Below are 12,460 nucleotides of genomic sequence, written 5' to 3' on the forward strand. Positions count from 1 at the left end.
AAATATCTCGGAATGGACAGTGGAGATTAAAGAAGCCAAGCTTTTAAGGGTTTCTAGAATGCTCTGAAAAGGAAAAATGATCTTGGCCATTCAAGAGAGACAAGATGAAGGGCTCAGATTGAATTAGAAAAAAGACATATAAAAATCAAGGAGGAAATCGTTACCAAGGGACCCAATTCACAAGCACAACACAATAATTTGGGATCAGAGGCTTATCTATCCTATCTGGAATTCAGGTAATATTCTTCTTTGTCCTTTAATTCATGTTTAAAATGCAGATTAATTTGATTGTGCAGTCTTGGTGTATCGAATAAGGGAGTGAGTTGGGTCGCACAAGCTCAATTCGTCTCTCTGTTTCTCCTAACTAATCCGTAAGAACCATTGATAATTGCTTGGTTTTTTTTTTCTTGGTGGGTAAGCTGGGATCGAACCTGCGACCAACAGTGACTCACTGCATGGGTGAGGTTTGTCTTGCAAACAAATGGGGTTAGTAACTATGTTCGTCGGCATGCTTGGATACAGTTCACAATTCTCAGCTTTCATTGAAACCAATTTATTAGGGTGGAGTTCTTTTGGTTTAAGTTTTGTTTGCTCTAGTTCCATCATTAGTCATATTTGCTGTGCTCTAGCTCCTTCATTAGTTGTATCTGAGAAGGGGAGAGTTTTTGGAGTTTTGTACTATTACCTTGTTTGCCATCAGCTTGGGTTTACGGCTTGTAACTTTCAAATGAATCTCGTTTATTGGGGCTAGGTTTCTATAATTCACTTTAGTTAATTTATTCATAACATGCTGTGACTTTCTACGGCTGAAGGTGATCCAAGAGCTTCTATTAAAAAAAAGATTGTAAGAACAAGATATGGTTTACAACCAAGCCCTTATATAAAATCCAATCCCAATCATATTCCCAGTACTAGAGCCCTTTGGTTTACAACCAAGCCCTTATATAAAATTCAATCCCTACCCTATTCACAGTTCTAGAACCCCTTTGTTGACGACACACTTGGGGTCCTGCAGCTCTATATTGTAATGGTAGATAGAATTCGAGATATAAATATAATAATTTTCTCTAAAGATTATTCTTTTGCTATTTCTCTGGACCCAATGAATTGAGATCAAGTAGTTGCAAGTCTAGAGGGGCTCTTATATGATGGATCTGAAAAATAGGAGCTGGATCAAGTACAATTGGGATTTGGGGATCACCTCACAACTAAACAACCTATCCTACTTTGATTACATCTTTAGAAATTAAAGATAAATATAACCATGGTTCTAAAGTAAGTAGAACTCATAGTTATTTTACTTCTTGGTTAGGATAACTGTTGGCATGGATCAATAGTATCAGATCCAATTGGCCCCTTAGTGGGCCCCACAGTGGGTGGACCAATATACACAAGTAGGAAATATCTAATAATTCACTTTTGCCAAGTTAAATGTGAAATGATGACCATTATTCTTGGCTCTTCGTGTGTTTGGTGTATTGTTTGTGAGGAAATGGCGTGCTCCGTTGATTAAATTGTCGTATACGTCTCATCTGCTTCTTGTTGTTGATGTGCTTTTCTTCTCTGTTTTTTGTATGTCTTATCTCTTTGTTGTTGGTGTGTTTTTCTTCACTGCATTTTTGAAAGTTGTTGTGTATGTCTCATCTCTTTGTTGATGTCTTTTTCTTCCCTATGTTTTTGGAAGTTCTTGTGTATATCTCCTCTTTGTTTATTTGTTTTTCTTTCCTATGTTTTTATGTCTTTGTTTGGAATGTATGCTCTGTCTTGGCCACCCATAGTTTCAGTTATTTATACATGGGGATTTTTTGCAAAAGCAGTGGCCAAAGATGCATTTGGTTGAATAGTTTGGATTTCTCAATTGGTGTGATATTTGTTCCATGGAGATCCAATTGTATGGCCCACAAATAGACCGCTTGAATTGATTATATATAGGTGGGATCCCATTGTTCTGCAAAAAACAAAAATTGATCTTTACCAACTGAAATTTGTAAAATACTTGATGAAAGATTCCTCTGAATAAAGCCAATATGAATTCGTTAATTCTTGATATCCATTTTTGGAGGTTGAGATTGATTTCTGTCAGCTTGAGTGCTTCTTTTCTTTCCTTTTCCCTTCTCCTTTTTGGCTTTTTGCCCATGTATCATTTTTTCCTTGAAAAAATCTGCTTACCCATGGAAAGAACAAAAATATAAAAACACTGTATATTTTTATGAACTATAAGAGACTCCAACCCAATAGAATAAACATGTTGTTTTGGGGGAAAATGGTGGTTCTGCCAGAGCCATGACTACTGTTTTTTATGATTCCCCATCCATCCAATTATAATTGAACATTCATTAGTTCTGACAATGTGATTAAGTGGAAAGATATCGGACAAGGCGGCCAAGGAGCAGATAACTCTCTAGATACTTGGTGCATGGTTGGCCGAAACTGCTGATTGGAACGCAAACATGCGAGCGCCATTGTTGCCACGGGAACTAATTGGTTCGCTACCTGATCGGTGGGAGTCGAGAGCCGCTGATCTAACACATCCTTCAACGATATATTTTGGTTTCTTGATGATAATAAAGAAGAGATGAGTTCCCCTGGATGCCTTCCCATTATCACTTCAAGTGCCAAGACCCCAAAGCTATATACATCACATTTTTCGGTCACCCTCATTGTAAAAGCAAGCTCTGCAAGAAAAAAAAATCAAGTTACGTTCTTTGTTATACGCTAATCATCACATAATTTACCATTACATGAGAAATATCGCGTAATGGTATATCCATATTTGGCCTGAAAATTAGATAAACAGCTTGGATTATCAATAGTTGGCTTCACCTATACCTTTGATAAATCACACAATCAATCAAACAAAATAGATTAGTTTCAAAACGTGGATGTAGCTCAAAAATGCGGCCAAGGAAAATCCTAGTCGACTCAGGAATGTCAAAGGAGTTTAGATTGATTTTGTAAGGCAAAATGCGGACTTGGACATGAATGTGGTCGAAGTAAAAGAGAATCGACTCAAGGGAGTCCACAATGACGTGTGGGAGTTTTAAAACTATGCAAAATAGCAAATGCTTACTCAAATAACAACATATTAGTCTAATTTGAAAAAAGGAAAAGAAAAGTACGATAATCGAACCTGGAGCGATATATCCGTAAGTTCCTGCAAGTGTAGTCCAATTGGATGAATCGGGCTTTAGAATTCTGGCAGTGCCAAAATCGGAGACACGGGCCTCAAACTCCGAATCCAACAAAATGTTGTTACTGGAGATGTCTCGATGAACAATCGGCGGGATGCGATCATGGTGCATGTAAGATAAAGCATTGGCCACATCTTTAAGAACCCTCACCCTCTTCATCCAATCAAATTCCCTCGCTTCTTCTTCGCTACTCAGCATATTAGCTAAGCTTCCACCCTCCAAATACTCGTAAACCAGAAACATGCATCGAGGATGCCAGTAGAACCCGTAGAGTTTGACGATGTTGTGATGGTGAATTTCTGTCAAGGCTTGAATCTCATTTCTAAAGCTGTTTTGATCAACCCCGTCTTCACCGTCCAATGGGTGAAGCTTCTTTATAGCTACTACTTGCCCACATGGTAGATATGCTCTGTAAACTCTGCCATATCCTCCCACACCAATGCAATATCGATCATTGAAACCCTCAGTCGCTTCGATTATTTCTTTGTAAGTGAATTTCCCTTTATAATTCCATATGGAATACAGATCTCCTCCGCCTTCACTCTCATCTGTCTCGACCTTTCTCACTCTCCGGCGGAAAAAGTAAAAAATGCCAACTACAAATAGAAGAAATAGCACGCCCACGATCGGAAGAACAATGATCAACACGACTTTGTGTTCCTTTTTTCCACCACCACTGTTTGTCAAAGAAGAATTACAGGGTAGAAGGCCATTTGCTTCACCACATAAGCCTTTGTTGTGCGCAAACGCCTCTGATGGAGTTTTTTGAAAGATATTGCTATTAGGAATGCTACCCTCTAAATCGTTGTACGAGAAATCAATTGATGTCAAGCTGAACATTCCTTCAAAAGAAGACGGGATGAAGCCTGATAGCATGTTGTGGGAGAGATTTAAGTTCTCTAGTTTGTTCAATTTCCCGAGTTGTGGTGATATCACTCCAGTAAGCATGTTATGACTAAGATCTAGCGTATCTTGTAGCTCTACTAGATTACCAATTTGATATGGAATGCTTCCATTCAAATAATTTCCGCTTAATTTCAAATATCGCAGTTTGGAGCAATCTCCTAACTCTTGTGTTATCAGTCCACTTAGGTTGTTTGCTGACAGGTCAAGGATTTCCAAATTGGATAGCGTTCCGATCTCCTGTGGTATCGAACCAGAAATTTGGTTCCCATTTAAGCTTAAGTTAAATATGGAAGTCAATCTCATTAGCTCCTTTGGAATTTCGCCTACCAGATAGTTTGAAGAAAGACCAAGTACTCTTAGTTGAGTCAGTTGTCCAAGCTCCGCTGGAATCTTACCTGAAATCATGGTCCCAGCAATCTGTAACCTTGTCAAATTTCGACATTGTCCCCAGCTTGGAGAAAGTACACCGTACAATCTGTTGTAGCTCAAATCCATGTAAGTTAGATTTTGGTATACTCCAAAGTCATCAGATATATTACCTGTGAACTGATTCCCCTCAAGCCGAACTCTCGTTAAAGTTGTGCAATTTCTCAAGCCTTTAGGGATTGGACCCGTAAAATGATTGTTGTATGTTGCGATGTATGAAAGAGATCCGCCTTGGCAGATTTGTTGTGGTAAATTGCCAGAGAAATTGTTGTCACCCAACTGGAGTGTGACCAAATTTATTAGACTTGGCATCTCTTGAGGTAATGAACCCGAAAGTTGATTTTGGAATAGGCGTAAGTCTGTTAGCGAGCTTAGATTGGCCAAAGAAGGAGGGATTGAACCCGAGAGATTGTTTATCTGAAGGCAGAGCTCAAGTAGGCTCGTCAAATTTCCAATTTGAGGAGGAATTGAGCCAGAAATCTGATTTTCAAATAAGTATAAATAGGAAAGCTGAGTCAAATTCCCCAAACTGGAAGGGATGGAACCTGTTAACATGTTATTCGTGAAATCAAGATCGGCGAGGTTTACAAGATTTCCTATTTCTTGAGGGATAGAGCCAGAGATTTGATTGTCATAGAGGTACAAGAGTGTAAGATTGGTCAAGTTTCCTATTTCTTTAGGGATGGGACCCAATAACTGGTTCTCATAAAAGACCAGATATGTTAACTTGGTCAAGTTACCAATCGATGGAGGAATTGGACCAGTGAGGTTGTTCTGGCTCAAACGTAGTCTATCCAAATTTGTGAGATTTCCTATTGTTGGTGGAATAGAACCACTTAGTTGGTTCCCATAAAGGCGCAAAATTTGAAGATTTGAAAGTAGGCCAATTTCAGAAGGAATAGTTCCATTGAGTTGATTGTATTGGAATTGAAGGGAGGTGAGTTGGGTCCAACTTGAGAAGAAAGATGGATCTATTTGGCCTGAGATCATGTTACTAGAAACATCAAGATTGGAAATTTGAGTAAGATTAGAAAGTGAAGGAGGTAAAATTCCAGACAGATTGTTAGAAGATAAATCAAGGGAATTGAGTTTGGAGAGACTACCAATATTGCTTGGAATACTTCCAATCAGTGAGTTGCCAGTGAGATTGAGAAGAGCCAAGTTGGAAAATGAGGAGAAATTTAAGCTATGGAGATTTCCTCTCAAAGCCAGATTAGGGAGGCTTATTTGTGTCACTCTTCTTTGGGAGTTGCATGTTATTCCAGTCCAATTGCATGGGGTTTGGTTTGTAGAGTTGGGAGATGACCATGAAAGAAGAATAGGAGCTTGTGTTTGTGTAGGGAGACTGGTTTTCCATTTGATGAGAGCCTCTGCTTCTGTTGAACTCGATTGAGCTAAAGCTGATGGATTGAAAGAAACGAACAGAACCCAGAAAAACAGGGATTTCTCTAAGAACATGGTTGGTACTTTGGGTGGTTTCAGTAATGATTTTTCCTGGGTTTGGAACCAGCATTTCAACTCTAAGAGGTTGTTTTGTTCTTTTTCTGATCTTTTCTTGCCGGCTTAGACGGCAAATGAAGTCAAGCTAAGAAATTAGAGGTAGGTGTGCTGTGGGAAAAGAGTATGGTCTTTTTAAAGGTTTCACTTTCAAAAAAGTTGGCAACTTTGACTTGAATGTAAAATATTGAAAGATTGGCGATTAAGCGTGTGGATTTTGAGAACTAATTGACCACGTATTGTTGCATGAATTTGACTAGTATTTTCGCATTTAAACTAGTCTAGATGATCAATAATGGGGATTTGCTAGGGTCCATCGCAAAAGTCGTTTCGTGGAACATTTGTTGCATGAGAGAGCAGCCACATAGGCTCACATTCCAACAGATTTTGTCATTATTCATGAGGTGGCTGCTCTCTCATGCAACAGACTTCCGTGAAACGCCTTTTGCGGTGGACCCTAGCAAATCCCTCAATAATGATATGGCCTCACGAGAACAATGAGAGAGAGAGAGAGATGATGTCATTCCTTAAAACTTTATGATTGGCAAGACCTTACCAAACCACTTCGATTCAGAAGAAGTTTTTGGCCTAAAAGTTGTGTTCAAATGTCCAGCACCTCTCCTTAAAAACGTAGGGCACATTTTCTGTTTGGGATTTGCTAGGGTCCATCGCAGAAGGCATTTTGAGGCTGGTCTGTTGCACGTCAGAGCAGCCACCTCGTGAATGGAGACAACAATTCCCTTTCTGCTTTCTGACCTTACCCCCCCCCCCCCCCCCCCCCCCCCCCCCCCCGCCTTTGTCATTTGTTAAAAGGATTGCATTCAACACCCTTTTGTTTGCCTTTTCCTGAAAGTGAAGCCAGTAAGGAAAAAGTCTAACAAAAGGGGGAGCAAATGTCAAAATAAATAAATAAAAGATATGAGATTTTCTCACATATGTCGAGACTAAGTCAAAGTGGATCTCGCCAAGAAATCAACCTATCACTCTTTTTGTCATTTTGAGAAGGTTTGATATTAAAAAAAAAACATATTTTTAACGAGATTAATATCACTTCATGAAGGGATTTGCTAGCGTCTGTCACTGAAGGCATTTCGCAGATGATCTGTTGCATCTGACAGTAGCCACCTAGTGAATGAAGACAAAATCTGCTGAAAAGTTATCCTCTGTAGCAGCTGTCAAATGCAACAAACCATCTGTGAAATGCCTTCTGCGATAGACGCTAGCAAATCCCCCTCGTGAGAAAGGTAAAAATTCTTATGTCCAGATGCCCTGCATGAAAAGGTCAAAAATCTTATGTCCAGGCACCACTCCAAGGGCATGCCTGGACTCTATGAAAAAATATTCCATGGAATTTTTGTGGGGTTAGTCGTGAGAGATAGTGAGTAAGATTCTTGATAAAGTAGGTGTGTAGCATGAAAAGCCATTAAAAATCGAAAAAAAAAAAAAAATACTCAAAATTGGGCCTACAAAGACTCCACGGAATAATTTTTCATAGTGGCCAAACATGCCCTTAGTCACTGCGGAGGTGGATCTCTATAAAAAAAAAAAAAAAAAAAAGGAAACGCTATTTGATGAGGGCACTCTTCACTTTATTAAAAGTACAGTATGGTCCGCTCCATAGGATGATCCAAACCGTCCATGAGATAGGCCACAGCCTAAATAGATTGTGCCTCAAAAATTATTTCCTTAGGTTGATCCTAACACTCCTATCTATAGAGGGTTAGGATCAATCCTCTAACAATCAGATCGGAGGGTTAGGATCAACCTATGGTAATGATTTTTGGGGCACAACCTATTTAGGCTGTAGCCCATCTAATGGACGGTTTGGATCATCCTATGGTGCGGGCCATACCGTACTTTTAATAAAGTGAGGAGTGCCCTCATCAAAATACAGTAGTGCTGATAAAAATATCCCACTTTTGGAGACTTTAAAAAAGGTATGAAAAATGTATGTAGAGTGGAGAAGGTAAAAACATTGACATCCTTAATCATATTGAAAAGAAGAAGTTGTTTTTGTTAGAGTAATTAGGTCAAGCAAGAGGTTGCTTGAAGCATTACACCCAAGGTATCTAATTTGTAATACAAAGTTTGTTGCCTCCGGCCCTTATATATAGAGATACACTAGGGTTAATGGACTCTAGCCCATGTAGGCCCACTACACCGGTCCATTATCTTATTGGGCTTATATTAGAGCATACATGGGTTATATCATATACCCAACAATCTCCTCCTATGCTCTATATATAGCACAATCCATAGATAGATAGTGTGATATCCAAATAAAATATTGAATCATCCACATTACCATATCATAAAAGATCTATAATCCAGCTGAAAACACGAATACTTTTATGATTAACTAAGAGTTTTAGATATAATCTAAACTATATCTAAAACTCAACCAAAAGATAGTTTCACATATAAGTGAACCCCACTGATCTTAGAGGAATTCATTCATGGCGAATGATTCTCATCGAGATCCAAAATAAAGTTTCACAAACAAGTGAACTCTATACATACTGAAATGAAAGTATAGTCTTCATGACTTTAGAAGATTTACTCATCAAGTAAGTCATCATCATCAAAGTTCAAATCAAGACAAGCTCCTCCTTTTTCGCCAATCCCTGTGAATTATCAAAATATGGATTTCATGAGAATGAATCCAATCAGTTGTGTAAAACATGAATTACACATGAAAGTATCTAGTTCTCCCTTTAAGAAGAACTTAGTACAATCCCATAATTCACGAAAGCATCTAGTTCTATCATAAGAACATAGTACAATTTCTTAAATGGCTAAAAAAGTATCACTCTCACCATAGGCATAATTGTCAAGTTTCAATAAAGAACAAGACCTAAATAGCTTCTTTTGCAAAGAACCATTCCTAATTGTCAAGTTTCAATAAAGAACAAGACCAAATAGTTTCTTTTGCAAAGAACCATTTCATGTTTCTTTTTGGAATGTTACAGTCATCTTATCCATATTTGAGTTAAGTTCTATCATCAAATTTGGAATGTACAAACTTTCCCAAAAAGGACATGTCATCAAATGTGGAATGACACACAACAACTGTAAACATCATCGAAACATATCAAGTGCCTATCTTGGCCAAAAAGGGAGATTCGAAGATTCAAAATAACATGGATGTAGGTTAAGTCCTGTCTATACAGACTTTAACCTCGTCTCCCCCACAGTTCTGAATATTCAATCTTTGTTCAGTCCCTTTGCGAGACCTTCAGCCTATTATCCTTCGATTTTGTATCAATGAAAGTGATAATCCCGTGTTCTTGAGATAATTCAGCATATGGCATGTTTCAGCCTAAGATGTCTCCTCTTACCATTAAAGAGTGAGTTCTTCACAACCATTGTTGTAGCTTGATTACCACAGAAGACACATAAGGAACTAATCCTTAACTGGGTCAGTGGAATGTCTATAACTATAATCAGAATCTTTATCTCCTCTGCTTTCATATGGTTAGTAAAGATCTTCCGAAAGGGCATCATCATTCTACAACATTTGAAGATATTAATGACTTTTTCATATGGTTCAAAAATTCTTATAGTGGCCATTATTATATTCAAACTTATTTTTAGTTAGTGTTATGTGACGATATGGAAAGATATTATATAACAAAATAAATGACTTTTGTTTTCAAATGTCAACCAATTAGGGTTTAGAAAACTATTGTTTAGGTAACAAAAAAGAGTTAAATGATAAACATTTTTTTGTCATTTCCGTAGGCCGGTTTTATACCCAATTATTTGAGCTGTTTCTCCTCTTCTCACATATGGTGCTATTCTATTAGGCACCTATTTTTAACCCAAAAGAAGAAGAAAAATTAACGTCATACTAACTGTCGTCTTAATATAATAGAACAAATAATTAAAAAAGGAAAAAGGAAGATGAAATCCACACTCCCATATTTTGGTAATGCCACACCACTTCTTATTCACACATTAATAAGCTGGCTCTGTTCACTTGTTTTCCCGGGAAAGGAAAAGAAAATGTTTCCTTGGAATCTGACGTGGCATTAGGAAAAGAAATCCAGGGAATCTGTGCAGGAAAAGGTTTCCCTGGACTGTTTCTGGATTGTTCATTTGCGCAGAAAAAGGTTTCCAGAAAACTGCTTGCCCTTCTTTTTGCACTAGTTTTCTCGGGAAACGAAATCCGTGTATTTTTGGTCGGAAATGAAATCCCTTAGGCTCTGTTCACTTGCCTTCTTGAGAAAAGAAAGGAGAAGAAAGTAAGCCAAATTTTCCTGTGATTTGACATTTTTCGCCGTTCACTTGTTTTCTCGGGAAAGCGGAATTACACAGGTGGAAAATATAAATAATGACGTGGAAAACCAACTTTCTTGCACTTTCCCTCTAAATTTTATCACCAAAAGCATGGGAAAATCACTTTCCTGAGAAAACCACTTTGCTTGCATACTTTCTTTTCCTTTCTCGGCCAAGTGAACAACGGAATTTTCTCACAAAAGGAATTTTCTCACAGTTTCTTTTTCTTTCTTTTCCAGTTTTCCACTTCAGATTCTTTTCCTTTCTTTTCTTTTCCTGCATCTAGAAAACAAGTGAACAGAGCCTAAAAGGAGGGAAAATGGGCTTTTCCATGTCATTTTTTGACTTATTTCAGAAATTTCACATGTGTAATTCTATTTTCCCTGGAAAGCAAGTGAACACCAGAATTCTGTCTTGTCAAGGTTTTGTCAAGGAAAAAGGAGACTGTTTTCCTGGGATTTGCTTTCCAAGGAACGCAAGTGAACAAGGCTGTTATAGTTCCCAGAAAACAATAGAAAACCAATAAGAAAAGTTTTTTTTGTTCTTTTTATAAAGTTAGGAATGCCATTATCAAAACAAGAGAGCGCAAATATCATTTCTCAATATAATTTAGTATTTTCATATGAATAAAATATATAAAAAAAAAACTTATGAAATAAAAAAAAATGCATCAAAGATAGCGCAACAATGATCACGGTTTGGCCAAGCTTGTGGATTTGTAGAGCTAACCCGAGTCCAGCCCGTTAATCTCGGACCCACCGTGATCGGATAACATGTTAACAGGTTATTGAACCTAGCCCAATAATTAATGATGATTAAAAAAAAAGAGCATCTTATAAGGTTTTGGAATTTGAGCAGAGATTAATTGGGAGTCCAAAAGTGATTATTTTGAGTCCAATAATCAGTTTTGGACTCAAATACATTTCTCAAAATCCAAATGCCCTATTTGTTTGGGATTTTCAGTCCAAAACAGAATGCTGGACTCAACATTTTGAGTTTAATCCCGAGTCCAATAAACAGTTTTGGACTGAAAAACCAATGTGAACAGGGCCCAAGTGACTTATCCTTTGTGGGCCCACAAGGCAAACTATCTCGAAAATCACCTAGCTATCCACATAAGAACGAGGTGGACTAAATCATATATCTCACTTTGAAAAATGGTGAGACTAAATATTCCAAATAACGCGTGCCCTTTACTATTTTTCAAGTACCATTAGTACCCATTTGACACACGGCGCATGCCAATGTGGAAGTTGGGTTGGGCCACCGTGAAACTGCTGCTACCCAATCCACGGCCAGTATTTGCACTAAATTTAATCTTACTTAGTTTGGGTTTGAGCCCATTTTCAAAGCCCAAGTTAAAGTTTTGGATGGGCTTGGATATCTTGTGTTACAACCTCATAAATCCCAAGCCTCATATACAATGTTATAATCTTAGCTAATGATTTAAATCCGGAAAGTACAAGTCGTTTATATCAACAAAAGATAGAAATCATTATATTGACTGATTTAGATTTTTTATAAGCCTTTAGTTGTATTTTGAAATTGAATGTTTGCAATATTGCATTGGTTCTTCTATATTCAGTACTACTGGGGCACCCCGTGCGATGCACGGGGGAGGTTGAATGTCACTTAAAACCCTTAATTTACTAACCTACTAACTTCTTACGGCTATGGTAAATGCTTAAAACAAAAACAAAAAAAAAATGCTTTTAAAGTTTTTTAAAAAAACTGCATTCAAAAGAATGGGAAGTGGAAAAGGAGAATAAAAGTATGGAATAACAGAGATTTTATATAGTACCTTATTTTTCAAAAAGTACTGTACGGGCAACACTGTAGGATGATCCAAACCATCCATGTGATGGGCCACAATGTAAATAGGTCGTACCCTAAAAATCATTTGTATACGATGATCCTAGCCCTCCGATCTATAGAGGAACTCATATTATGGAAAGCTCTATAGATCGGAGGGCTAGGATCATCATATGGAAATGATTTTTGGGGCACATATGGACGGTTTGGATCATCCTATGATGTGGTCCGTACAATACTTGTTTTTAAAATACGGTACTATAAGGGCTTACACTATAAAAAAAACTCGGAATAACATATATCAATAGTAAAGAACCTGTAAGATATACAAAAGTGAAGCTATAGTAGCA

The 12,460-nt window shown here is 37.7% G+C and overlaps 1 protein-coding gene and 1 long non-coding RNA gene across 2 annotated transcripts; one reads left to right on the top strand and one right to left on the bottom strand.

The window, feature by feature from the left end:
• The first annotated feature begins 69 nt into the window (after nt 1-69).
• LOC143892203 (uncharacterized) lies at nt 70-2,040 on the top strand. Its single transcript, XR_013255453.1, has 2 exons — nt 70-236; nt 420-2,040. It is a non-coding gene; the product is annotated as an uncharacterized LOC143892203 (long non-coding RNA).
• LOC143892202 (uncharacterized) lies at nt 1,966-6,111 on the bottom strand. Its single transcript, XM_077396658.1, has 2 exons — nt 3,131-6,111; nt 1,966-2,675 (listed from the first exon to the last, which is right to left on the bottom strand). Exons 1-2 carry the CDS (start codon nt 5,979-5,981, stop codon nt 2,320-2,322), a joined length of 3,207 nt encoding a protein of 1,068 aa, XP_077252773.1. The 5' UTR covers nt 5,982-6,111; the 3' UTR covers nt 1,966-2,319.
• Between the last annotated feature and the right edge of the window lie 6,349 nt (nt 6,112-12,460).

Source organism: Tasmannia lanceolata, unplaced genomic scaffold (assembly GCF_043159265.1).
Source record: "Tasmannia lanceolata isolate RefF3 unplaced genomic scaffold, GAP_Taslan_0.1 ptg000015l, whole genome shotgun sequence".
NCBI lineage: Eukaryota > Viridiplantae > Streptophyta > Magnoliopsida > Canellales > Winteraceae > Tasmannia > Tasmannia lanceolata.